Source organism: Hypomesus nipponensis, chromosome 23, assembly GCF_054491055.1.
Source record: "Hypomesus nipponensis isolate SF chromosome 23, ASM5449105v1, whole genome shotgun sequence".
In the NCBI taxonomy this organism is placed as follows: Eukaryota; Metazoa; Chordata; class Actinopteri; order Osmeriformes; family Osmeridae; genus Hypomesus; species Hypomesus nipponensis.
The window spans coordinates 503,665-530,942 of record NC_140383.1 but is presented as its reverse complement, the minus strand read 5'-3'; the positions used below and the strand labels follow the sequence as shown (position 1 = coordinate 530,942).

The 27,278-nt window shown below is 46.9% G+C and overlaps 2 protein-coding genes and 1 non-coding gene across 4 annotated transcripts; all 3 read right to left on the bottom strand.

Moving 5' to 3' along the window:
• Positions 1-286: 286 nt before the first annotated feature.
• nabp1a (nucleic acid binding protein 1a) lies at positions 287-5,070 on the bottom strand. 2 transcript variants are annotated; one of them, XM_084689272.1, is made up of 6 exons: positions 5,010-5,070; positions 3,422-3,560; positions 3,142-3,213; positions 2,172-2,253; positions 1,246-1,315; positions 287-1,160 (listed from the first exon to the last, which is right to left on the bottom strand). In XM_084689272.1, the coding sequence occupies exons 1-6, from the start codon at positions 5,014-5,016 to the stop codon at positions 970-972; spliced, it is 561 nt and encodes a 186-aa protein (XP_084545398.1). In that variant the 5' UTR covers positions 5,017-5,070; the 3' UTR covers positions 287-969. The 2 variants fall into 2 exon arrangements, with proteins under 2 accessions (XP_084545398.1, XP_084545397.1); XM_084689271.1 differs by having other exon boundaries at positions 3,822-5,057.
• Positions 5,071-5,860: 790 nt separating this feature from the next.
• On the bottom strand, positions 5,861-5,942 carry trnas-cga (transfer RNA serine (anticodon CGA)). Its single transcript has one exon. It is a non-coding gene; the product is annotated as a tRNA-Ser (tRNA).
• Positions 5,943-6,741: 799 nt separating this feature from the next.
• cavin2a (caveolae associated protein 2a) lies at positions 6,742-22,008 on the bottom strand. Its single transcript, XM_084689270.1, has 2 exons — positions 21,415-22,008; positions 6,742-10,533 (listed from the first exon to the last, which is right to left on the bottom strand). The coding sequence occupies exons 1-2, from the start codon at positions 21,943-21,945 to the stop codon at positions 9,538-9,540; spliced, it is 1,527 nt and encodes a 508-aa protein (XP_084545396.1). The 5' UTR covers positions 21,946-22,008; the 3' UTR covers positions 6,742-9,537.
• Between the last annotated feature and the right edge of the window lie 5,270 nt (positions 22,009-27,278).

The window sequence follows — 27,278 nt, the reverse complement described above, 5'->3', positions numbered from 1 at the left end:
ACTTTTTGCTACAGCATACATTACATTTACATTGTCATTTTGCAGACACTAATCCAGAGCGACTTACAATAAGTACAGGGACATTCCCCCTTGAGGCAAATAGGGTGTCTTACCCAAGGACACGTGATTTTGCACCGCCAAGAATCAAACCGGCAACTTTCTAATTAATAGCCGGATTCCCTAACTACTCAGCCATCTCTGTATATAATATATATATATTATATTTCATAGCTTAAGTAATTCCTTAAGCTTTCAGAATACCTCTGAAACTACAGAAAACAAGGCAGAACATTGAAAACTTTATTTGTTGAACCCTTTAGCCAGCAGTTCTTGGTCCCACCTAATGAAGTTATCATTCACACATGATTACAATACAAATTTAGATCTCATAAGAACCATAGATGTACTTCTCTAAATCCAACCAACCTACAGTTACAAATTGTATATCACTTTTCCTTTCACATGGTCACTTTCAATACGTTTTGGTTGAGAAGGGACACCCTTCAGATGAGTTTAACAGCTTGTCGATTCATTCTGAGAAGTAATTTTGCCTACTTGAGGCATTTCTTTCCTCAAACAGCAGAAATTGCTTCCTGAATCAACTGACAGTAACACGTCCGCTATAAATTAAGAGAAGAAAGTGCATCAAGTGTTCAAGTAGGTGTGTAGTCTCAGGCAACAGAAGGGAGATGTGAGGGATGAGCAGCGCCTCAGAGCTGGAGACGACCGTGAGTCCTGGAGGGGTGAGGTCGTGACCCACCGTTTGTGCCTTCACAAGTCTTCCAGAAAGGTCAGTCATGGTCCTTCACGATGGCAGTGCTTATTGCGAACTGATAGATCAACCAGCATGTTATCAGCCTACGTACTTTCAAACCTCCACAAAATAGTATTCAGTGCCTGAATTGTAAGGTGTGGCTGCTCATAGCAGGCGTCAGACACACAACATGAGAAGCGTCTCGTCTTTTGATTTTATCTTTTGGCACGACGGGGGTCACGTCCGTTGCTAATGGTGACCGCAGGCTTGGGGGCACTGGAGGGTCCCCCGGCCAACACAGGGGGGGCCCCGTTACCAGGGGAACGGCCGTTGGGCCTCGCACCCCCTCCAAAAGCAGGAGTACTGCTGGAGTTGTTACTGGCAAAAGGTTGCATGGCACCATTGCCTGTAGAGGGAAGAGTAGCACTAAAACACAGGTTGCAACCAAGGACACAGTGAAACTGAGCAACAAGGACAACCATCCAACTCACCTGGCTGTGCAGGTGCACCTGAGTTCTGATTGGGTGGAGAGTTCCCCCTCTGATTCTGATCCCCCTTACCCTGAGAGGAACATCAGCTTAGAATCTTTCATTTTGTTTTTACACTTCATTGGTTTAGTAAAGGCTTCTGGTGTGGGAGCAGCGAGAAGGCTAGCGGTAGGGGGCAGTGAGAAGGCTAGCGGTGTGGGGGCAGTGAGAAGGCTAGCGGTGTGGGGGCAGTGAGAAGGCTAGCGGTGTGGGGGCAGTGAGAAGGCTAGCGGTGTGGGGGCAGTGAGAAGGCTACCGGTGTGGGGGCAGTGAGAAGGCTAGCGGTGTGGGGGCAGTGAGAAGGCTAGCGGTGTGGGGGCAGTGAGAAGGCTAGCGGTGTGGGGGCAGTGAGAAGGCTAGCGGTGTGGGGGCAGTGAGAAGGCTAGCGGTGTGGGGGCAGTGAGAAGGCTAGCGGTGTGGGGGCAGTGAGAAGGCTAGCGGTGTGGGGGCAGTGAGAAGGCTAGCGGTGTGGGGGCAGTGAGAAGGCTAGCGGTGTGGGGGCAGTGAGAAGGCTAGCGGTGTGGGGGCAGTGAGAAGGCTAGCGGTGTGGGGGCAGTGAGAAGGCTAGCGGTGTGGGGGCAGTGAGAAGGCTAGCGGTGTGGGGGCAGTGAGAAGGCTAGCGGTGTGGGGGCAGTGAGAAGGCTAGCAGTGTGGGGGCAGTGAGAAGGCTAGCGGTGTGGGGGCAGTGAGAAGGCTAGCGGTGTGGGGGCAGTGAGAAGGCTAGCGGTGTGGGGGCAGTGAGAAGGCTAGCGGTGTGGGAGCAGTGAGAAGGCTAGCGGTGTGGGAGCAGTGAGAAGGCTAGCGGTGTGGGGGCAGTGAGAAGGCTAGCGGTGTGGGGGCAGTGAGAAGGCTAGCGGTGTGGGGGCAGTGAGAAGGCTAGCGGTACTCACAGTCTTGTGCTGGCTGGACTGATTCAGCAGCTCTGGGTTGGGTTCACTGAAGTTGGGCACTTCTGAATACACCATGCAGAACCTGCAGAACACCAGGGACACAGAGCCTGAATGAGTGCTGCCATGTTCACGGCATCCCCTCTGACACTCCCACGTCCTATTATTAAGGCCGAAACAAATATTTGGGGTCTCTCTCTCTCTCTCTCTCTCTCTCTCTCTCTCTCTCTCTCTCTCTCTCTCTCTCTCTCTCTCTCTCTCTCTCTCTCTCTCTCTCTCTCTCTCTCTCTCTCTCTCTCTCTCTCTCTCTCTCTCTCTCTCTCTCTCTCTCTCTCTCTCTCTCTCTCTCTCTCTCTCTCTCTCTCTCTCTCTCTCTCTCTCTCTCTCTCTCTCTCTCTCTCTCTCTCTCTCTCTCTCTCTCTCTCTCTCTCTCTCTCTCTCTCTCTCTCTCTCTCTCTCTCTCTCTCTCTCTCAACATTCTGCCCGACTAGCTGGATCAGCTGCTTGTAGGGTTTGTGGTGTTCTAAACACGAGTGTTGCCAACAGGGACGTTGTAAAGTGCCCTCTGGTGGACAAACTATGCAATGCAACACTAATAACATGGTTGAAGGGTGTTTGTCCATTTTTGTTTTTTATATTCATTTATCAGCCATTATGAGCCTTGATTTTGTACCTTGTTTGTTTATTTGTATTGTGGAGGCATAATACTTTTTTTATGATTGACCATTATAAATGCTGATACCAATGGTTTGGAAAATGCCTAAGGCCCGCCGATAAATTGGTCGGGCTCTACTTTCAATACCTCTGTCAAAATCTAGACAGCTCTTCAGCCGCTGATTCTACAGTTAAGAAGCATCAGAGCCAGTGTGGAGGGCTTTAGAGTGGTGGCATGCTGGGGCAGGGAGGACCATGCGCCAAGCAGCATGCCAGCGACCAGCACGTCCAGGTGATATTAATAGCAGGACAGACTCACTCTCCGATCTTCTGCAGGTCTCCACCTCTTCCAGTGTACAGCGTGAGGCAGCCCTTCCAAATGGACGCGTAGCTGGAAACAACAGGGTGTAGAGGAACACATCAACACATGCTGTTCCATAGGCCTAGTCTTTTTCTAAAGGTCGGTGGGGACAGATTTGCCTTTTTCAAAACAGCATGGATGCATAAATGTGTGTATAATGAAACCTAGAGCCTGTGAGAAGGCTAGACAAGTGAGTAAACTTCTTGCCCTCTCATGATCACATGTAGTACTGTCGTACCCTCGGGTCAGGCGGATGATGTCGCCAGGCTGGATGAGACTTCCAAGCTCATCCCACACCGAGATGGCGATGCTGCCGCTCTTGTCGGCCACCTTGCAGGAGCGCACTTCGTGGCCATCCTTGGTCTTAGTCACACGGCCTAAAATTTGCGCGCATAAACACGTTTTTCAACAACATGTCATATTAAACATGCCCCTTCAGTCACAGTCCAACATGGGCATCACGTGAACGACCGCCACACCCTACTGCTTGCAGACCGGTATTAGGTAGGCGTTTCAGGGTCAAACAAGCTCATTATTTAAGAGCGCTCCGCCGCTAGTCTGGCTACATTGGCACAGCGGTCCCTTTAAGAAAACGGAAACGAGTCCGGCTCGCACGAGGAACTGATTGCCAAACTTACCGATTTCCAGAACAATGAAAACAATATTCAAATTTTTCGATCCAGGCTTCACGTCTTTTATCAAGAACAGAGCTTCGTTTGTCGGATTTGACATTTTTGATGGCTAGTTAGGACAAGCTAGCTGGGAACTTGATTGGCCAGCTCCGAGCTAACTGAAATGGCTAGTAAAGCAAAGAAACCTGCTAATGCTAGATATATAGCCTAGCAGCTAGCACTAACTTTGCTAGATAGCGAGCTACCTACAAGAGGCATCGAGCTACAACTGACCAACACATCCAACTGTCCAGTCGTGTTGAAGTTGTTACCTAAAGCTAGCCTTTTGGGATATTCAATGCAGTCCAATATTTGTTGGCTGCTCTTTCCAGACTACCTAGTCTTCCAAGTTTCACAGGTTCGGGGTTCCCTTGCATTTAAAATGAGCTAGTCATGTGTCCTACTAGTTACGCTAAGCTAACATTAGCGTTCCTGGCTAATTGCCTATGCAGTTCACCCTTAAGACAAGTGAAAAATGATAGCTAAGCTAGCGCTAAGACGGATACTAGCCAGCTAGCCCTACTTTCGCTTTTCAAAGACTGGGAGGATAGACTCTCTGCCTCCGGCTGCTTCCCTGTCTAGCCATTTTCCTTCTTGGTGGTGTTAGCTAACAGTTAGCTAATATCGGGAAATTAGGCCGTTTAAAACATACGACTTCGTTTAAAATAAAGATACTTTGTATCTTGGCCAAATGTATCTATTTTGCCGTTACCTGACAAACGAGTTAAGACAGTATTGATACAATCTGTCGCTCAGGGTTGTATAATAGTGATCTTGACAAAGACAGAGCCCTGCACTACGTGGGGTTTAAAGTCAAAGATGAGTTTTAAAGTCTGATTGAAAAGCTGACTATCCTACTTCAGAAGAATCGGCGCGTTACTGTCGAATTGTTAAAAGGTTAGGTAGTAAAATATTAGGTAGCTATAGAGTTTTGTGCGTCTTTGTGAGCGAGGAGTAAGTGCCTAGCTAGCTCGCAAGATAAAGTCTAGCTAGCTTGCCAACTTCTGCTTTCACAAGTTTATGTGTCCCTGATGCTAGTTATGGCCGCTTAAGTTGTTTGAAAAACACACTTTCTGGTGACCCTATGTATATTATACCTACACTAAACCTAAAGACTCCTTTCGCATAAGTAAAACTGCCAGACAGTAAGCCTACCACGCATTTTTCCTCAACTCTAACAATGCCCCAACTACGCCAACGTGTTCTGCCGGTTAGATTTATACATATGGAATAGTCCAATTTGTTTAAACGGAAAGGGGTATGTGTGACGGTAGTCCGTAAAAATACAGGCCGGTAGTGACTTAAGAAAGATATATATTTACAATAGCACATTGTATTTTATCCACTATTTCACACTCGTGAGAATGAACCAAGACTGGAAAATACAATTATAATAATATACACGACAGCTGGATTTGGTGCATTCCACATTGGCGTTTGTTATATTCTCAATCTGGCCAAATGACAGAAGTATGGAACTGTCAAACCAATGTGAGAACTAAAATCACAACAAATATGCGATACAATGTGACAACAATGTACAACCATTTACATACAAATATATGTTGGCTAACAAAGATAATTCACTCTGTCGCCACTCAACGGTAAACGACAGCTATAGGCTATACAGAGAGGGAGGGCTCAATGTGACCAGACTGGCCACGCCCCCGAGAAAAGTACAATTGCGTGGTTCTTTTAATGCAGTATATTGCCAAAGTAAAAGGAATTCTGGTAAATACTGGAAATGCAAATGCTTTACTGACTACTGCCTCATTGTCTGTATTACAATCATCTAGCGTCTCAGGTTTTATCCCTGCGTCATTACAAAGAGGAACTAGATATTTCCTTTCTGACCTGTATTTGTGTTACCAATGCTTTGACCCTCAACTATTTGAGCTCCATATTTCAGTCTTTTGAAGATTGATATTCCTACAGTACGAATTAGAACCATCGGGTCATGTGGCTATTTGTAAAATGATAAAACCAGTTCTTTAGTAAAAATACATCGTCACGAACAGGATTCGAACCTGTGCGGGGAAACCCCATTGGATTTCGAGTCCAACGCCTTAACCTCTCGGCCACCGTGACACGTCGTCGCCGAGAGGAAATAAGCTTTATTAAAATAAAGAAAAGCTATACAGAAAACAATTCAAGCACTTGCGCAATCACATTTCCATACTAACTGGTGTAATATTCGATAATACATAGACTATGCTCGGTGCTTATTCTCAACGTAATTTCATTTGCACAAATATCTATTTAGTCAACCAAAATGAGAGCAAAAAAAAAGAGCAAGAAAATATAGCCTGCTCACTCTAGAGGGAGACAGATGGCTCAATTGCCCAACGACACACCAAAACCTTTTTATTTTTCCTTTTATTTTTTTAGAGAGGGGGAGAAACCACAATGGTTTGCATCAGAGATGGCAAAAGTACACACATCCTTCACTCAAATACTACAGACTAATCTTCTCAAGCACAGAAACTAATTACTTTGTTACTTCTCTGTTTATATGCAAGCAAGGCGAAACTCATCGGTCCTGGGTTCAGTATCCTTGATTACAATTAATTAGAGAAAAAGTGTTATTTGGGATTATTTGGTGATAAATCCCAGCTCTTTTTTACACTGCTCCAGTAGGCCTACTTATTATTATTTTGAATCCCGACCCGAGTGGTTACCAATCTTCTTTTGACCAAAGACACTCAGTCTCACCTTCCAGACCCCCCCTCTCTCCTTTCCCTACTTAGTTGCTTTTTGATGGGTTTGTGTCATGTTGGTTTCCTGTTTGCGTCTCCGCGGGGGCAGGTGCCAGACTCAACAGCTGTAAACGTTTGATTGTTCATTCTACAAAGATCTGACAAAAAACAAACACTTAGGACTCAGCCAGTTATTAAAAGTATTTATTGGTCTATTTATTACAATGCTAATCTCTGAGAAGATCCAAGCATATTAACAAGGGTTCAGAAGGAGAAAATACTTTGCTGTAAATGTTAAGTGTGGAGAAAAACCTTTGGCTTGAGTGACTTTACTCTGGATGAAATGTGAGTACATAATCTATAAAATACATAGGAAACATTTGAAATTAATCATATCATCATATGTGATGTAAAATCTTTATGAATCCTATTAAAAGGCAGTTGGTCAACAAGTTAGAATCAGACAGAAACATAAGAAAACCAACAATCACGTGGAAATCAAGACCTCTACAAACTGTTTACACGTTTGACACATTCAAGACTGATATCTAGGGCTTACAGTCTATAGTTATCCAAGAAAACCCCCTCAAAGAGAGCACACTCACACCGTATAGAAAGTGTATAGCTGGATATAGTAAATAAATGCATAACTATATTTTTCAATATCACCATAATTTATGATGCTCACAGTAGCCTACATCACATATTTTGTAGAAAGATCAACTGCTTACATGTTGCCCAACAAGCACTAATACATTTCCGCACAACAATTTCATTCTTTGTTGACTTGACCTCTACTATGACTAACTCTACAATGACTAACTCTACTATGACTAACTCTACAATGACTAACTCTACTATGACTAACTCTACTATGACTAATGACTAACAGCACTTCCCCCATAGGTTTTCTTTACAACAAATGTTTAGTGGCCAGAGATATCCTGGGGCTGTAAATGTTCAAGATCAAGTATGGAATGTCACCATGTGTAGCAGGGGGGATTTTAACCTTGTTTGAGTCATCAGTAAGGGGCCCCCTAAATGCCATCTCACCTAGTGTTGTGGTGGGTTATTGCAAAAAGGGCCATATACATATGTATATATATATATATATATTTTTTTTTTCTTTCAGAATCTCTCTGTGAGATACTAATGGAGAATGTTCTCTAAAATTAACAGAAAGAAAATCTACAGTTTACGTACAGATTTTACAGTTACCTGCAGTTATCACTTCCTCAATCTATTCTTCTGTGATTACATTTCCACTGTGTCTCCTAATATCCTTAATCCCTTTATTTTCTAGCTCTTAATACATTCCTACTAATCTATTCTGATTCAGTTTAAGAAACAGATCCTGGCAGATACCCAGACCCCCTGTCCTGTTGGTTCAGCACATCTCACATACACGCGTCCTCAGTATTCTTCCCCTATGCAGAACCTTCTAGTGCCCTTGTCTCCCTCCTCCCTCCCTGCTAGTGAGCCAGAGCGTCTCACCAGGCCCAGAGCATGAAGAATGGGACATCCAGACTCATCTGTCACAATACAAGAAGCCCTCGGTCTCTCTGTTTTCCTTTCCACCACTTTAGGGTTTCTGACAGCGTAACCAGGACCCAGCAAACTGCATGGAGGTTGGGTCCACACAGGAGGAACATGAGTGAGAATATACTAGACATCCAGAGAGAGTGGGTGTAGAGGGATGGAATAGCTCTGTGCAGGAATCTACCCCCGGACAGCAGGCCGTGTGAGGAGGCCCACAGGCATGCTGGGACTGGTCTGGAGGGAAGGCTCTGGATGTGTGTGTGGGATGTGTGTGTGTGTGGGGTGTGTGTGTGTTTGTGGGGTGTGTGTGTGTGTGTGTAGGGGTGTGTGTGTGTGTAGGGGTAGTGTGTGCGTGGGATATGTGTGTGTGTAGGGGTAGTGTGTGTGCCTGTGTCTGTTTAAAACAGGTGAGTGCAACTTGTCAATGAATTAAGGCACACAAAAACAGGTGAAAAAGCCTTATTTAAAATACCTAACGATGGGCCATCGTCTGAGTACTTACATTGATACATGTGATTCAGTATCGTGATTCATAGGATTCATAGTAAACACAAGTACACACTCTTAAAACGGGTATCAACAATAAAAGATGATCCTGTATGGTAAATGAACTGCTATAGTTTCAAATTATATTCTCTCCATTGCCTAATCATATCTACTACTTAGTGTATTATTGGATCCCCCAATATTAGATAACAACTGACTTGCCTTCCATCCCCCAGCTAGTCACGTTATTCCCGTCAACTCAGAGTCAAGACAGCAGCTTCCAGCACCCTCTTTCAACACAGTAGAAAACCTCCCCATACCGACACCTTGGCAACGGTGTCGGCAACCTGCAGGAACATTCTGGCCTCCTCCAGGCCGCTCTCCCTCCTCCAGGCCGCTCTCCCTCCTCCAGGCCGCTCTCCCTCCTCCAGGCCGCTCTCCCTCCTCCAGGCAGGAGAACAAAGGGGCCGTTCGTCAGCCAGACGGAGTGCTCCAGACAGAAACAGACGAGATAGTTGGCCCGGAGTCCTGGAGATGTGCTGTTCTCCAACAAGCGCTGGTTTCACTGGGTCATGAGTTATGAGTCCCTGATTCTCCTCCAGGGCAGGCCCTGACAGACAGAGCCACTTGGTGAGAGATGGCTGGTTGTCCAGAAGGGTTTAGTAGGGATGTGAATGGGTTATCCGATTAGATTAGTCGGCTGTTGCAGATGCAGGAATTTATCAGGCTAAGGATGAAGAAGTCCAACTTGAACTGGTTTCTCAAAATAGGGGAAAAAAAATTATGAGTATCATAATTATTATCAGTTGACCATGTATGTGTGTGTGTGTGTGCTTGTGTATGTTGACATTGGAGCAGAGCAGATGTAAGAAAGTCTTGGTAGCAGAGAGGACTGACTCATGTTGGCGGTGGAAGTGGCACCATGACAGGGTGTGTGATTAGTTAACCGGACTGCTGTGAACTTAAGAGGCTGGCTCCACAGGAACAGCTGCAGCAGGTAAGCTGGCCGACTCCTCCACAGCACTCTGCTCCTCCTTGTCTGGCTCTGGCTCTGGTTCTGGCTCCCCCTTCTGCTCCTGCTCCTTCTCCTTCTCCTCCTCCTCCTCCCCGTCCTTCTCCTTCTCTTTCTCCTTCTCCTCCACCTCCTCCTCCACCTCCTCCACCTCCTCCACCTCCACCTCCTCCTCCACTTCATCGTTCTCAGGGACCGCTAGCTCGGCATGGCGGTCAAGGCCCAGGTCAAACTTGGAGCTCTGTGCCTCTCCGTTGAGGGTCAATTCCACCTCACCGCTCCCCGGGGTGGAGGAGCTGGCCACCTCCTCTCCCCACCTCCCCTCCGCACCTTCCAAACTCTCCTGGGAGTGCACCTCAGTGGACTCTCCGTCCAGGCTGCCCAGAGGAGGGATCTCTACGTGGGCCATCTCTGCAGGCGAGCCCCCGGGCTGAGAAGCGGCCTCCCCATCTCGTACCTTCTTGACGTTGAAGGTCATGGGAGATACCTTGAAGGAGGAGTTCTTGGCCGCGGGGCTCTTGGGGTGGTTGGGCGTGAAGCTCTTCCTGATCTTCTCCCGGCGTTCCGGAGGGACGATCTTGGTGCCAATCTTGCTCATTTTCTTCTCGATGCTCTGGCGGGAGAACGCCTTCTTCAGGCTGTCCACCTTCTTCAGGCTGGAGCGCTTGAGCTTCTCAGCGCGGGACCTCTCCAGGGTGGAGTGGCTGGCCCCAAACCTCATGGCAGCCTCTCCCTCCAGGAGCTCGTCCTGCTCGCGGAGCGCCGCAGCCTCATCATCCTCATCAGAGGAGAGGCTGATGGTCTGGAGGACCTCCTCAGCGGAGTGGTTGGTGTCGGCTGTGACGGAGGGGGTCTGGGGGGAGGCCTCCTCGTCAGGCTGGGGGGCTGGCTGGGGGACTTTCATGGAGTCCTTGATGAACACACTGGAGGGGATCTCGTTGTCTTCCTAGAGTAGCAAGAGAGAGAGAGAGAGAGAGAGAGAGAGAGAGAGAGAGAGAGAGAGAGAGAGAGAGAGAGAGAGAGAGAGAGAGAGAGAGAGATTCAAAGTTCCATTCATTGAGTCCCACAAGCTCTAAGGAAAGCTTCTTCCCAAACAGATTAATTGCCAGACGTGGTATCATGATGTTCTTGTATCCTGAGATTCAGAGTTTGCTTTGTGTAAAACGTCTCATAACAGACTTTATTCTCTAGCCGTGGGCCCTGGCAGCCTCTAGCGGATGTCAAGGTTCAAGTGTAATAGATCCAGACGGCTCATGTGGAGAGACCAGTCTCCACATGGTCCTGCTCTACACTCCTGAGACAGCTGTTGAAGTCCACCTGTTTATGTGCATGAGCCGAATCCTCACTCCTCTTCTCTCTCTCCCTTCCTTTCCACCTCCCTCCCCTCAAAATCTCTCCATCCATGAACACATTTATATCCATATAAAGTGAGAAAATTGACTATCTGAATGAACCAGTGAGTGTGTTTATTTGTCTTGTCGGATCTTTCCCCTGTGTCATCCCTCTGGTCTTCCTTCCTCTCCCTCTCTGTGATATCCTGTATCTATCCATTCATTCATACTTCCCTCAAACAATCTCTAAATCTTTCTCTCCCTCATAAAATATACTCTGCACAAAGACATGCTTACACCCTTTCCCGTCCACGTGATGCTGCTGGTCAGTGTTCCCACGCCTGCTCCTTCTCATACTAACACACACCACAGAGCTCAGGCTGAAGGAGAGACCCTGCCAGGACACATGAAGCTGCCTCTCTGCACACACCACAGAGCTCAGGCTGAAGGAGAGACCCTGCCAGGACACATGAAGCTGCCTCTCTGCACACACCACAGAGCTCAGGCTGAAGGAGAGACCCTGCCAGGACACATGAAGCTGCCTCTCTGCACACACCACAGAGCTCAGGCTGAAGGAGAGACCCTGCCACGACACATGAAGCTGCCTCTCTGCACACACCACAGAGCTCAGGCTGAAGGAGAGACCCTGCCACGACACATGAAGCTGCCTCTCTGCACACACCGGACTGGCTGAACTTCACTTGTTTTTGTGACATTCTGAACATATGGTGAGATTCTTTGTGACAATGCAATCATGTTCTGCAGTATGTGTTGTGGTATATGAACATTCTGAACCTTCTATGAGTCTAGGCAGCCTGAATACCAGGCCTGACTGGACAGCACCCTACAGAGCTGTAGAGGTGTGTAGGGGAATCAGCCTGTGGGCAAGGTAGGGTTTACATTTTTCCACAGTGCAGAAGCCCAGGTGCATGCATGCACACCCACACACACACAATCTTCTGATACAGACAGCACTATATTGTGAGGACACACTAAAATATTATACCTTTCAAAAGCACCAACATCATCACATTGAGGATAGTGTGTGTCTACCTTCGTAATAATAGTGTGGCATTCCTACTGATTCCAACCTGACAAGTAAAGATGTGTGTGTGTGTGTGTGTCTAGATGAGAGAACTGTGTGTGTGTGTGTGTCTAGGTGAGAGAACTGTGTGTGTGTGTGTCTAGGTGAGAGAACTGTGTGTGTGTGTGTGTGTGTCTAGGTGAGAGAACTGTGTGTGTGTGTGTGTGTGTGTGTGTGTAGGTGAGAGAACTGTGTGTGTCCTCCAGAACACATTGTGGTGTTTCACCGTGTCAGAAGGCTTTCAGCCGCTCAGGATGCCGAGCGTAGCTGGAGGACTGTGTCAGCGTTAACAGGCTGTCATTAACACATAGCTGAGGACTGGAACAACCAGACTAATGACCCTCATCCTCCCTGCCCACCACCACCCCTCCTCTGGAAACCTGGTTCCATCCACCTCATCGCCTCAGTCAATCACATCCGCTGTTATTGATCCTTCATGAGGTACGACCTCTCTCTTCAGTTGCCAGGGACTTTCCAGCTGAGCCTCAGGAACTTAGGTATAGTGTTTGATTCAGCTATGTCCTTGGGGCATCACTCGAAACAATTAGTTAGAAACTGTTTTTTCCAACTGAGGAATATTTCCAAATTAAGAAAAGTAGTGTCCAAGGGTGAACTGGAGATGATTATTCATGCTTTTATTTCTTCTCGTTTAGATTATTGTAATAGTCTTTTTACCTGGTTGAACAAGAAGGACCTCGACCGTCTCCAGGCCGTTCAGAACTCTGCTGCAAGGCTTTTAACGCACATTAACAAAAGAGCACACATTACACCTGTTTTAGCATCACTTCACTGGTTACCAGTCCAGTACAGAATTCAATTTAAAATCCCGGTCCTCACCTTCAGAGCCCTGAATGGAGAAGTTCCTCCCTATATTTCTGATTTAATACAGCTTCATACCCCCACCCGTAATTTTGAAGTAATTGGGTCAGAAGCTTTTAGTGGTTCCCTGTACCCATTTTAAAACTAGAGGGGATCGATCCATCCGAGCAGTGAGACTAGTTGATCATTTATAAGCAGAATATTTTGTGTATAGAATATTATGTACAAAGTGTCACAGCTGTTAGGGGAGACCAGGTAGGCTCATCCCAGTGATCTTACATTCCATCAATCAGACACCTTCTACTACAGCAGCAGCATGTTGTGCAATGCCTGTTTTTCTGCAGACTACACAGTTAAATCTTGAACTATACATGTAACTTAAAACAGTGTGTAAAAGCTCAATCTTGATCAGTATTTTGTGATACATTCATGAGGATTAGACTGTAAAAATACCTATTTGGACGTTTATTTCTGAATGTGTAAGTCTTAGAGAGCTACACCTGAGGCCCTTGTCTCAACAGCAGCAGTGATTCACTGCTCAGGTGTGCCCTGCCAAGCATGTGCAGTCCCCAGTGACGCTGGAGGAGTAAATCTGTCATTCTGTTCCCTCTGGAACAAAGACCTTCATTTATGAGCCATGGATTGGAGGTTTGCTGTGCAGATTCACTAGTTTGTCAGCAATAGAGATGAGACAAGTTTAGAGATGAGTGATGTAGTGTAACATTTGTGTAACAAGTGTTTTTTCAAATGTCTTTCAAAAGGAAATGACACAGATTTATGTATTTAGTTTAAAGTAGTTGGGTTTGGGAGCTATTCTCCGCCCAGGTTCACCTGCTTGTAATAGGTCACTTATATAATCTGTCTGCTCTGCGGAAATCAGTGTATTACTGAAGGTTTAGTTTAAATACGCCTTTTCCTAGATTACCTAAAAGAAGGAGCCATGTAATTATTATTGTAGGATAAAATGCATTGTTTACCTGGCACATCCTGAAAGCAGAAAAACCCTTGTCTCAACTTGTCTGGGCTGTGAGAGTAAGTCCTTGTGGTGGGCATAACCCTCGTTCCCGCCCAGAGCACACTGGTTCTGGGAGGGAAACAGGATCTCTCCAGGAATGGAGATATCACCTGTGATCAACAGTTCCAGTTTCAACTAGACCTCTCTGCTGCCTCAACTACTCTCAACCACACATTAGTCAACACATCTGGTGCCAACACAATGCTGGGCTGTGGTGGTTCTGATATAGTTAGTGTGCAGTTGGGAGAGGAAAAGGCTTGTTTGATAAAAGTGGAAGGTGTAAATAAAGACAACATATAAAAGATCTTTGTTTGCAGCTCTTATCAAAAAGAAAAGATATGGGGGTGTGTCGCATCTATGTTGCATTTAGCCAAGTTAGTACTTGCAGCTAAGCAAATCCCTTTGTGTATAGTTGTCTAATCATGTTGGCACCTCTGAAGTACCACACCTACAACCAGCCCTGTAACTGATGCTACTCCTTTCCTGCTTTTCAGCTGGTATGTGTGTGTATGTGTGTGTGTGTGTGTGTGTGTATATCCCCCCTTGTGTGTGCCAACTATGCATATACACACACTGTGTGTGTGAAGTGTGAGGGTATGCGTGTTTCACAGCACCAGACCTCCCAACGGGTCGAGGCTCAGCCTACATCAGCACAGACAGCATCGTGCAGGCAGAGAAAAGGGACTGCTGTGTGTGTGCGGGGGTGGGGGGCATGTGTGTGTGTGTGAGAATGTGCATGTGCTTGCATGTGACAGCAAACTAGTCTCAAAAAGAGATGAAAGAACAAAAGGTAGAACAGAGAGGAGAGAGTGAGAAAAGACCGGCAGCTGCTACCATCCTGGAGCCTGTCTGACTGCACCACAACACCAGCTACCTGACTTCACAACCTCACTGCTCTACCAACCCTCAATGTTGCAGAGCAGATTGTAAAGACTGCATTGTAAGAAGACACAATGTGGGCTCCAGTTCCGTATAGAAGCCAGGGTGTGGCAGCTGGGGGAGTTGAGCTGGGTTTGGTTACGATGAACTTGAGTAGGGATATTACCATCTTCTGTAGCCTCCTCCCTCACAGAGAAAATAGCAGGAAAATAACAGGATCCACTCTTAAGTCATCTGGTATATATTACCTTAACTGTCTTTTCATACCTCAGGGGTGATCCACTAGCTGCACTAACCTGCAGCACATGTCAATACTTTTTCCTACTTTCCACATGTATCTGCAGCAGAAGCCTACTGCTAGAGGTAAATCACCCTGAGAGCATTTCAACTCGACTCTTAGTTGGCGTGTGTTTGGTGTGCTCCAGCAGCAGGTGTGTGTGTGTGTGTGCGTGTGTGTGTGTGTGTGTGTGTGTGTGTGTATCTGAGAGAGTTCTGCAGCTCCCGCCAGATGGAGGGGCCTTCCCTGCCAGAAGGCAGGTGTGTTGACCCAGTGAGTCAGGTGCCACCAGGAGCAGGTGGAGACAGCACAGAGCCATAGAGCAGGGAAGGATGGGAAACGTTTCCCATGCTGCCTCGTGGATCCAGCCTCTGTGAAGAACAGCAGATGTCTGGGATTGATTTGACAAGTAGCTCATTAGAAGAAAGAAAAGAAAGCTCAAGGTTGATACACAAAAAAGACCCCTTAAAAACCATTGCGTTCTAATTTAACACTTTTGATACTGTCCACTAGCCTGGCTGCCAGCCCAACTTCTCCCCGCCCACAAAAAAATTTGGTTGGGAGGTTGGGTCTGGAGGGTCTCGTATTGGGAAACAACTACAGAAAACCAGAATCTGGGCGTACCAATGAAATTGTCAGGGCGGGCTTTATACGATGATGGACAGATGATCAACAGTAACGTAATCACCCACGTCACAAAAGAGCGCTTAAGTTGAATTTGTTTTGAACAAACAACATATTACGTTGCTCTGATTGGTTGTAGGTCTATCCAATTGAGCGAAGAGGCACTTGTTTTCCCGGCTCCTTTGAAACACGCCCCGTAGTCAAATCCCAACGGAGAGTTCTCAGACTCATATTCTGACTAGAATTATGAGTATGACAACGTCAGGCTAACCGTCCACCTAATTCCTCTCTTCCCCCTTCATCTCCCTCTCCCTGTGATGTCTCCCCTGATCCGGGAGCACAGACTCCGAGTCCTTCCCAGTGAATTCTGACTTCATCTGCAGCTACTTTGAATAGCCCACCACACTGCATTGTGGGATTCCACTGGGATGACCCCAGGGTTGTGTAAGCCCTTCTCCAGTTCAACAGTCGTCAGCTATGGAGGAAGGAAATAACTTATTTCCGTTGGCATTCCATAATGTCCTGTAACATGTTATGTCCTAAAAGCAGATAAATATACAGCATGTGTTTGTTCATGGGACTGGCCTCCCACCACATGATCCAAGACAACACAGGCCACAGTCACTCACTACATACGGCACAACAACATGAGCCGACCAGCAAGCCCTTCCACAGTATCAGTCAACTGAACATTTACATTTGGTTTCATGTCAAATGCGAGCCAATCACAAAACCAGGTTGCCATACAGGATGCCACAACAGGTTTGGTAACTCTTCTTCCCTCACACAACAACAGCTGCAGACAGGTCATATTTGACAAGCTCACCAGATTGTGCAAAACACAATGTCCAATTCAACCCCAACCCAGCAAGCTAATGCTCTAACAATCCTACACTAGGGTGCTGTCCATGTGCAGCCTATGGCAGCCAGACTAATCTCGTCAGCCTTTTCTTGGCATCTCTCAAACTGTTCTGAGCATTGTTGCAGTGCTCGCAAGGCGTGCATCTACACCATTGTCCAGAACAGGGCGGTGGATAAATGCAATAAGAATCTTTTGACTTAACAGTTTCCGACATCACCATGTTCACTAGGTTTAAGAATGTTGAAGTCTGACAGCATCAGAGACAAGGAAAGTGATTATCAGTAGAACGTGGTTTTTGGTTTAAATCCTGTGAAATTACGTCTATTGTTTTCTCTGTTCCCTATCCTGGTCTCTCAGACCTTGAGATGTTTTGAAAGGAAGCTTACTGTCCCTGAAGAACAAAGAAGTAGATAACTCTTGGAGGGAATATCTAGAGGTTTGGAAGAGGACCTGGACTGAGGCCTGCTTTTCTCGTCACAATGTGAGACCTTGAGTTAGGTTGGCACCATGACAAAGACTGTGTGCGCACCCAATGAGACATCATGCTTGTCCTTAAATATTTTGCCTAATATTTGCATACATGTATGTGCGTATATGTGTCATTGTATTTGTGGGCGAAGTTTAATTCTTCTTAGAAAATACTGCAAAATAAGTAAACATCATTCAAATTTCTTTAGATAGGATTTGATCTAAATAAATGCAAGTCTATAGAAAGTTGAAATGGATCTTCTGATAACATGTTGCCACTGTCTGTCACTGTCTGTCTGCATTCTGCTTTGCTGATACTGTCAGTTGGAAGTTGTTTTCATACAAAGAACTGAAAGTCAACTGAAGTTGTCAAGCCAACCTTGTACACACCATGAATATCTAGGTTTGGCAGTCATTTGATTGAAACTCTGACTTAGGAGGCTGAAAGAAGTTGCCAAACCTGAATGTGGTGAAATGTGAAAGAGACACCAGCACTCCTCCAACTATAGTCAAATCTCTCTCTCTCTCTCTCTCTGACAGTTATCACTCTTTTAGCAGGAATACCTTTGTAATGGAGAGTAACCGCCCATCTCACAAATCTATGTTAGAATGTGTTACCTCTGACATTCAAAGGTTGAGATCACCATCAGGATAATGATTCTAAGGCCTTGTGACAGAGAGATGTTGGGAGAGGCCTGGAGGCAGATTCATGGGTCATCTGGTGAAGGAACATTCAGCCGAGTGGATCAGCCATGAGTTTCAAGGGCACAATGATAACATGTAGTTTGATTTGGTCTCTTCCAACTTGATAAAAAAAATTAATAGGTGTGTGTGTGTGTTTGTTAATATCCCAGAGGATATTATCACCATGCCTCAAGCCAGGCTTAGTGAGCCCACTGCATCTAAACTGAGACACACACACATTCCCCCTGCACCCTAAAGCCACACGCCTGCTACAACATGTCCAAATGCATAAAATGTATAATGGAGTCACTAAGTGCTAAACTTTAGATAATCGTCACGAAACAGTAAATTTTCCTAACAATGTAAGGAGAAGGTCAGAGCCATGTTTTAGGAGCTGGGCTGGGAAGACGTGTAATCTTTCCCTGCCCTGGCCTGCCCACAGAGGCTGTGGAAACGCACCATACTGCCATTGATAGGAACAGTTGGCAAATCTTAACCTTTGATCAATAGTTGAGTCATAACTGTGTCTGAAGTATTGGTATGAATGTAAACAGTTAATTCAATTACTCAAATTGAAAACATACGTCTGGTATTTCAGAAGTCGTCTTCCAAACTACTCTAAAGATGATGTTAATGTAAATGTAAAGCACCTAGCCCAAGGAGTTAAACATGCTTTAAGAGATGTTTGCTGAATTTGATTGAACTCAAATGAAAATATCCTCATTTGCAGCAAGCTTGGAAAGTCGGCCATCACTTGAAAGGTATTGAAAACAAATGCTTCTCAAAACAACTCTGTGTTACCAATTCAATACTGATCTTTTGACAAAACACTGTTAGAAGAAATGTGGGATGTTCCCCCCCCCCCCCAGAAAGCAACATGTTTGGTTTAAATCTGAGTGTTTTGATAGAGCTAGTTGTTGTGTTCCCTCCCTCCCACCCTCCCTCGCTGTGATTAGGAGTCTCATAAACAGCAACTATCTGAGAACTTCCCTTCGCACCCCACCCTCCAGCCCCACAGCCCCCCTGCCCTCCAGCCCCCCAGCCCCCCAGCCCCCCAGCCCCCCAGCCCCCCAGCCCCCCAGCCCTGTATTGTAAAGTGACAGGGAATGTCAGATAGTTGATTTGAAAAGTGCAACACCATGGGAAATGCAGCTATGGAGTTGTTGGGAGGTGCATATTATTGTGCTGGTATTCAGATCTCAGATGGCATGCAGTTCATTGGCTAAATAAATGAAAACTAACAAACATCCTTCCGTTTTGGTTTTCCACACAGGGTCAAAGTATGTAAGACTATTAATAAATTCAAAGTTGCTACTGACAAATGTAAACTATTTGTTTTGAGATTTAATTTACGTTATTGTCTGACTACGAAAAGGAAGACCACCAGAACAACCCTAACAGTAGCTAATGTGTTCGAAAATCTTCAAAGGCCGAGAAATCAGTACGGTACCCGTTTGTGTGTGTTAAATGGGGGATTGGTACAGGGAGTGGGGGGGTATACAGAGAAAACACTAGGGCACAAACACAAACAAACAGGGGTGGAACCATGCCAACTGAGTAGCCCTGATTTCCGACAGCTTGTTAGGACTCGTTAGGGCTCGTTAGGGCTCGTTAGGGAGCAGAGTGCAGACGAGCGGCAGGGCTGTCAGGGGCTGCAAGCTCTCTTTCTGGACGCGGGGCTTGGTATTTACCCAGAGTCCTTTGCAGCAGCCATGGTTTTCCACCTCAGGTGGCACGCACAGGGCAGCATGTGTTCTCCATCAATACAGCGGAGGAATCCTCCTTTAGTTTACCAACGGAAACAAGCCCTCTGTGCCAACAACCAGAACAACGTCAGAACGGAGAGAAAGAGATTGGCTGCTGGGCCCAGTAAGGGTCATCCTCAGTGGGAGAGAGATGGAGCAAGAGCTGGAGGGAGAGAGATGGAGCTGGAGGGAGAGAGATGGAGCTGGAGGGAGAGAGATGGAGCTGGAGGGAGAGAGATGGAGCTGGAGGGAGAGAGATGGAGCTGGAGGGAGAGAGATGGAGCTGGAGGGAGAGAGATGGAGCTGGAGGGAGAGAGATGGAGCTGGAGGGAGAGAGATGGAGCTGGAGGGAGAGAGATGGAGCTGGAGGAAGAGAGATGGAGCTGGAAGGAGAGAGATGGAGCAGGAGGGAGAGAGATGGAGCTGGAGGAAGAGAGATGGAGCTGGAGGGAGAGAGATGGAGCTGGAGGGAGAGAGATGGAGCTGGAGGGAGAGAGATGGAGCTGGAAGGAGAGAGATGGAGCAGGAGGGAGAGAGATGGAGCTGGAGGGAGAGAGATGGAGCTGGAGGGAGAGAGATGGAGCAGGAGGGAGAGAGATGGAGCTGGAGGGAGAGAGATGGAGCTGGAAGGAAAGAGATGGTGTGGTGTTTCTGCAGTGTGAAACAACATCTGAGGTATTAGAAAAGGGAGGGCGTCGGTGTAGGTTCACAGAGAACACATTTGGGTTATGAGAGAGAGTCAATCAGGGTCAACAGAGAGAGCAAGAGACGGAACCAGCAGCACAGTGTGTGTGTACGCACGAGCGCACATGTGAGAGAGAAGAGACAGGGAGGAGATGAGAAAAGGAATAAACAATTTTCCTATTCTCTTCTGTTAACAGTCTTATAGTTTAACAATTCACTATGTAAATACCTAGTACTTAAGGGACTGTAAAAGGAAGGGTTACCACATCCTTATAAACATGGAGAATGCGTTATGTTTGGTTGCCTGCCTGGCATCTTGAGATGAAACACGTCAGAAGCCCCTATAAAACCTCTTCATCATCATCATCATCATCACCACCACACCATCGACACCACACCATGTGTGAACAGGATGGACCATAAAATCACATTCAAATTCATTAACGTCCCTCAAGTGTGTGTGGCCCTGCAGGCTGGCAGAGCTGTGTAAACACTGGGTCAGGAGGGCTGTGCCTGGGAGAGCAGATAGGACCAGGGGCTGAGCGCTCTGTCAACACAGCACACCCTCCTCCTGAGGGAGCGCAGCCTGCCTGCTTTCTAAAGATCATGCTGAACCATCATGCTGATCCATCGGGAATCATTTGTACCTTTATATTATATCACCAGGGGCCTCATGTACTCTTCAAGGTTTTGGCACCAAAAATACGTTATATGTTGATTAAATGTGCTTTGATGTTGTGCATCAAGTTGTTCTCAAAGGCATTTGACTCACTTTAATGTCTTTAGTACTTGAGGCAAATGCAGATTTATTATGATAGCATTGTGTGTGTGTGTGTGTGTGTGAGTTGATGTGTGTCTGAGATGTCCATTATTGTATTCCTCTTTTCTCCATTCCCAGACACACCCTTCCTTGAACAAGCAAATCGCACAAACACACCCCTTAACTCTCCTTAAAGCACATGCTCAACACACATTCATTCCAACGTCATTATCTCACGGTCCTCAGAGGAACGGGCCACGCTGCAACATTTACGCATACTTGCGCACTTATAAACTTAATCAGAAGCCTATAGCGGACACGTATCACTTTCTATGACAGGAAAAGTTGAATTAACGCTTAAATAACAACTTTCTTAGCACATTTAGTTCACTCTTAATTATGTTACGTGCATAGGTGTACACGTAGGCGACGCCTACCAGTAAACAACATAAAAAATATACATAAAACAATCAAATTATCCTTGTCTCTGAAGACTAACCTTAACTCCTGAACCTGCCTGTCTGTCTTGACTACTGCACGTCTCCCCCTCGCCCTTATGTTAACCCCCCCCCCCCCCCCTTCCTGAGCGCATTACCTGGAAGATGAGCACTTTGAAGTGGTTTCTCTTCAGCAGGTGGCTGTGGTTGGCTTCCAGCCTTTTCACCTGGACAGCCTGCTTGTCCATGCGCTCACGCACCTCTTTCAGGTTTCCGCTGACTTTACGCGAGCGCTCCAGCAGCTTGCTCACGCTGTTGGAGGTGCTGCTATGACTCTTGGACAAGCGGGTGACGTCGCCTTGGACCCCTCGCACGGCACCTTCCAGGTCAGCTTGACGTTGCTCCATCCTCCGCTGGTTCTCCTGCACCGCTTCGAGCATGTTGACGAGTTTGTCGAGTAGCGCCACGACCGTGATAGCGCTCACCTGGCTTCGATCGGTTGGGCTAGTTGGAGAGGGGCTTGTCGGGGTTTTCAAGCCCAGGCGGCTGAGGGTGTTCGTGGGGGAGGATGGGGCGGAACTTGGGCTAAAGCTAGGGGTGAGAAGTTCCGTGTTTTCTTGTTGTTGAACGGGACTGGCCGGGGTGCTGCTGTTGCTGCTACGCTCGGCATGAGACGCGTCCTCTCCCATGGTTGTGGAGGAGTTCAGTATCCCGAGCGTTAGTCTGGGGAGGTGTGTAGGTGCTGGCAGCTGCTCCAGTGGAGGACTAATGACACAGGAGGAAAGATTTGCACCTCTAGTTGTTTTTTTGGGCGCCTCCCCCTTTTCATTCCACCCCAAACAGCTCTCTCTCTCTCTCTCTCTCTCTCTCTCTCTCTCTCTGTCTATCTCTCTCTCTTTCACACACACACACACACATACTGCTGACACCTCCCCTGCGAGCCAAAGGGAGGGGCTTGGTTGCTGTGGAAACAGAGCTAGCCCTAAATTGACATAGAAAGAGGCCGAGGTTGCTACTGTGTTCCTGTGACTGTGCTTCCCAGTGCATGCGTGAATGCGTTTCTAAAGTATGCCTACGTGTCAGTTGTGAATAGTACTCGTTCTGAATGCGGTTTTATCTGGAAGAGGAGAAAGGTAGAAAGGTAGAGCTAGAGAGCTGTGTAGCTTGAGGACACTCGTGTGCAAGCTCTGTTTCATGTCAACGTGAACATGAAAAGGTGACTGGTTTTCTGTGTGTGCGTGCGCGCGCGCGTTTTTGTGCTTGTGTGTGTGTGTTAATGTGTGTGTGTGTGTATGTATGTGTGTGTGTGTGCATGTGTGTTTGCATGTGTGTGTGTGTGTCCTCTGTATAGGTTTCCTTGTGTTGTGCTTAGTGCTCTGTTGAGGGAACTATGACATGGAAATGTGGAAATCCATGTGTGAACAATGAGCTCATCCGTGATTTGGCATCATTCCAGGATCCATACACACACACACACACACACATTGTGTATGCATATACACAATAGTACACACATCCTCTTGTTCTTTCTGTGTCGCTCACACCACACACACACCACACACACACGCACACACACACCACACAGAGAGACATTGTGTACCTCGTTGCTCATCAGAATCTCTTTAAACATTCAGGTATTTCCTCTTCAGATCTGTCTGTTTCTGTGCTGAATCTACTAGTCTATCCCTAACCCTATTAGTACATCTGTGTTTTGATCAAGTTTAAAAACCTTCTCATGTGAGTTCATCCATGAGGTAGTCTGGAGGAGTACTCTCTCCCTGGGTCTGGAGCAGCTCTGTTAAATCCCCCAGTTTACACCACAGCTTTATCTCTCTTCCTATTTGACCTTTGACTTTTCAACTTCCTGTGGAGTGCCACTCCCATCCTGTCCTACTTCCTGATGTCCCCCTTTCCCTTTTTAAATGTCTCCTTCCATCCTTCCCTTTCCCTGTCTCTCCCCCCAGTTGATCTTCTTCCTCTCGGAGCCACCAGCCCCTCTGAGCCCGGTGCTGGTCAGATGTCCTGTGTCTGTTGTGTTAAAGCCTTCTGTTTTTCTTGCTTTGTTAAGGCAGGGTTTCCTCTGCTGAGCAAATGCCCCTCACTCTCTTCAAAACCCCCTCACAGAAACACTCACTTCAAAACCCCTTCACCCCACAGGAACACTCTCTTCAAAATACCCTCACCCCACAGGAACACTCTCTTCAAAATACCCTCACCCCACAGGAACACTCTCTTCAAAATACCCTCACCCCACCGAAACACTCCTCACAGAAAGACTCCAGTGGTCACATGAAGCTCCCAGTCACTTCAGTGGGTTGTGAAGTGTGTTTAGTGATGGGAACCTGAGACAGTGTGAGCACCACCTGTTGACCAAGGAGTGTACCTATATTCAGTGTCCTCAGCCACACTTCACAGCTGCTGTAATGACCAACCTGTATGACCAACTCAAGTCAGAAACAGTTCCCATGACAAGGCTACAGGCACGACAGAGTTACATTTCAATGAAAGTTTAAATCAACTTCAGGCTACCTATTTCTGGTTGGTGAAATTCTCTGGAATTATGTTCTACCTTTGAAGCCAGTTTACTACCTATCTCAGTAGCAATGGTAGCTTTCAGTTCCAGTGTCGTAAACAAACATGCTGAAACAGGCTGCCGTGATTAGCGTGTCAGTTCCTGTCTACCTGGGTGGGGCCTGCCTGAAACAGATGCCCATTGGCTGGCAGCTCTTCCTGTGGTTAGATTTTGCAAGTTGGTAAATTAGCGGTTTTTTTATTTGTCAATATAAAAAAAACATTCTTTACAGTCAATGGCAAGAAAGGGCTCCTTCAACAGGAAATGTCTTTGGAAAGTTCTAAAACAAAGTTGCTGTGAATTTACCTTTAGTTTGGACTTTTCAACCATTAACTATAATTGTCAACTTGCCTGCAAATTCTTTACAATTGATCCATTTACATTGTGTACGGTCAATTGTGTGAACACAATCCCATCTTCCCTGTGTTGGATACAGAAAATCAATAGGAGCTCCAGATAGTTGTTGAAAGGTGTTTTGTTGATTCAGGGTGAAGCTGGCCACTGCCTATGAACAATGCAGTTAATCTATGGACGTGTAATAAATAACCCAAACCACACACTTCATTAACATTCAGGAACCATGTTGGGCCTGTTATTGTCCTGGTTGTTGTCTACAGCACAGTGCAGTCTAGCCTCTCTCTCCTCTCTCATTCCTCCCTTCCAGTCTCCTCCATCTCTCTCCTCCTTCTGAACCCTCGACAGAGGACTGCTGACTGGGTCTGTAGAGCTCGACTTCTCCACGTAGATGATGATAACAACCCTTATTATGTTTGACCACCTGACCACCTCTGGTGGCTTTTCTGTTCTGTGTTGTACAGCTGCAGTCATCACCCCTAAAACCCAGATTCCAAGGTGATCCAGGCTATGATGGCACAAGGACATGCTGGGATGTGTTTGATATCCTCCAGCCCAAGCCTGTCCGCAGACTGCTGGAGGGTCACACTGGGGAGGAAATGACCTGCTGGAACAGCAACAGATGGCTGTGGCTCCTAAGTGACCTGGTCACACAGACACATTTTGGTGACAGTAAGGGTCGTATGTGTGTGCATGTTTCCATATGTGAGTGTGTGTGCGTCTCAGTCTAGACAGGGGCCAACCCCCCCTCTGGGCCTCTGAGCTCATCTCGGGCGCAAGACACATCCCAGACTCCCTCACGTCTGATCTGAGAAGATGTAGATTGGAGTGAAATCATTAGTGTTTTCATAGTGTTCACACAGCAGTGTGTGATGGTAGTTCCATCCATGCAAGTGTAATCTCTCTCCTGCCTGTCACCTGCCCAATCCCTCTGCTGTCTGGTGACCAAACTAGGGAGGGATGACAGTACTGATGCAGAACACGACGGGACGAGGAATACACCGCCATGAGAGACACCATTAGCCCTCATCACATCACTTCTGTTCCCATTTCCTATCTGTCTGCTCCTTCTCCTGAAGAGGGAGGAGAGACCGAGTGGGCAGAGAACTGAGAGGGGGATAAAGATAACATTCTCAGGGTGTGTCAGAGGGCAGACATGCAGACATTCAGACATGCAGACAGCTTCCTGAGCCCCCTCCGGCTGGAAAATAAGAAGACAGCTAGTGTGAGCACAGGCTTTCTGGTTGAACTAGGAAGTGCCCCGCCCATCCAACAGTGATCTCCCCCCTCTCCAAGGAATGTGGTTGGATTGTGTGGTCTGGGAGATCCAGAAGCTCTAATGAGTTTTCTGTACAAAAATAATTTTCGCTTTGGGGAGTTCCATGCGTGACATCATTTAAAGCAGTGGTTCCCAACCCTGGTCCTTGGGGACCCCCTGTCCTGCACATTTGAGATGTTTCCCTGCTCCAATACACCTGATTCAAATGAATGGGTCGTTATCCAGCTCTGCAGAAGCCTTTTAACGACCATTCATTTGAATCAGGTGTGTTGGAGCAGGGACACATCTAAAACATGCAGGACAAGGGGTCCCCAAGGACCAGGGTTGGGAACCACTGATTTAAAGGACCAGTTAGTGATGTCACAGAAGTAGTTTGACACTTCCCCTTGGTACTTGTCATAACAAACACATTCCACTTTAGTTCAGACTTAACATACTGACATAGCTGTCAGGAAACAGTCCATGTTGACCTTTTTCACAAGTTGATGGCGTTCCATGGAAGACCGCACCAGCACCCCCCAGTGGACGCACTGCACAACTGACCAACCTGTAACACTGTGTGTGTGCAGATGCCCAAGTGTGTGTGCAGATGCCCAAGTGTGTGTGTACACAGTACAGTCTACATAAAGAATGCAGGTCATACAGAGTGATGAAGGAGTAATGTTTAAAATAATATGCAAACAATTCAATTTTAAACTTACCTGAAAGCGTCTACAAACATTGTACAGTCATTTATGTTCAAGTTTTGGCAAACCAGCCTTCCTAGTTTAGGAAATAGTGTCAAACACCTACAGGATGCAGATCAGAGAGCCAGCTAAGTGTGAGAGAGGGTGTTCACTTTTACTGTGATTTTAACTGTAGCAAAAAGTGATTCACTCGTTTTGTGATATAAATTATTTATTTACATTTACAGAAAAAGACCCCATCAAGACAATGTAATAGTAACTAGTGGAAATGGACCCCGGTAATACATGGTCATAAGATACAGTTGTGAGAGCATGTCCTTGTGTTCTCTACCACAGGTGCAAGGCATCATGTGTACACCCCCCCTCCCACTAACCCCACTCTGCTGTCCCTCTACAAATAAACAACAATATTCCCCCCCCCCACCCCCCCAAACACTCACACTAACAACCAGACAGCTACGCTCATCTATATCCCCCTCCACCCCTTCCTTCACACAACCCCCCTCCGTACCTCCAGAGCAGCAGTTAACCCTCACCCCCTCCCTCTACCGCAGACTCTCCTGGGAGGCGGGGGTGAGGGTTGGAGGGCGGGGTAGATAGGGGGGGTGGTGATGAGCAAGTCATCCTTGTGCGACCACACCCTCCACCAGTCCTGGGGTGGGGGCGGCATCTGGGGAGGTGAGGCACCCCTCCCCCCCCACCCAGAGTTCAGCTTCAGGTTGGGCTTGTGTTCCCAGGAGGTTCAGGTTGGGCTTGTGTTCCTAAGAGGGGAGAGTTGGGCTTGTGTTCCTAGGAGGGGAGAGTTGGGCTTGTATTCCTAGGAGGTTCAGGTTGGGCTTGTATTCCCAGGAGGTTCAGGTTGGGCTTGTGTTCCTAAGAGGGGAGAGTTGGGCTTGTGTTCCTAGGAGGTTCAGGTTGGGCTTGTGTTCCCAGGAGGTTCAGGTTGGGCTTGTGTTCCTAAGAGGGGAGAGTTGGGCTTGTGTTCCTAGGAGGTTCAGGTTGGGCTTGTGTTCCCAGGAGGTTCAGGTTGGGCTTGTGTTCCTAGGAGGGGAGAGTTGGGCTTGTATTCCTAGGAGGTTCAGGTTGGGCTTGTATTCCCAGGAGGTTCAGGTTGGGCTTGTGTTCCTAAGA

Bases quoted from the DNA above. Each gene is read 5' to 3' on its own strand.
- nabp1a (XM_084689271.1), bottom strand. From the start codon at position 3,915: ATGTCAAATCCGACAAACGAAGCTCTGTTCTTGATAAAAGACGTGAAG. The intron at 2,254-3,141 runs GTGAGTCTGTCC...GGTGTTCTGCAG, and splicing joins GACCTGCAGAAGATCGGAGA to GTTCTGCATGGTGTATTCAG. The intron at 1,161-1,245 runs GTGAGTTGGATG...TTCCCTCTACAG, and splicing joins AGGTGCACCTGCACAGCCAG to GCAATGGTGCCATGCAACCT.
- cavin2a (XM_084689270.1), bottom strand. From the start codon at position 21,945: ATGGGAGAGGACGCGTCTCATGCCGAGCGTAGCAGCAACAGCAGCACC. The intron at 10,534-21,414 runs GTAATGCGCTCA...TTGCTACTCTAG, and splicing joins TCAAAGTGCTCATCTTCCAG to GAAGACAACGAGATCCCCTC.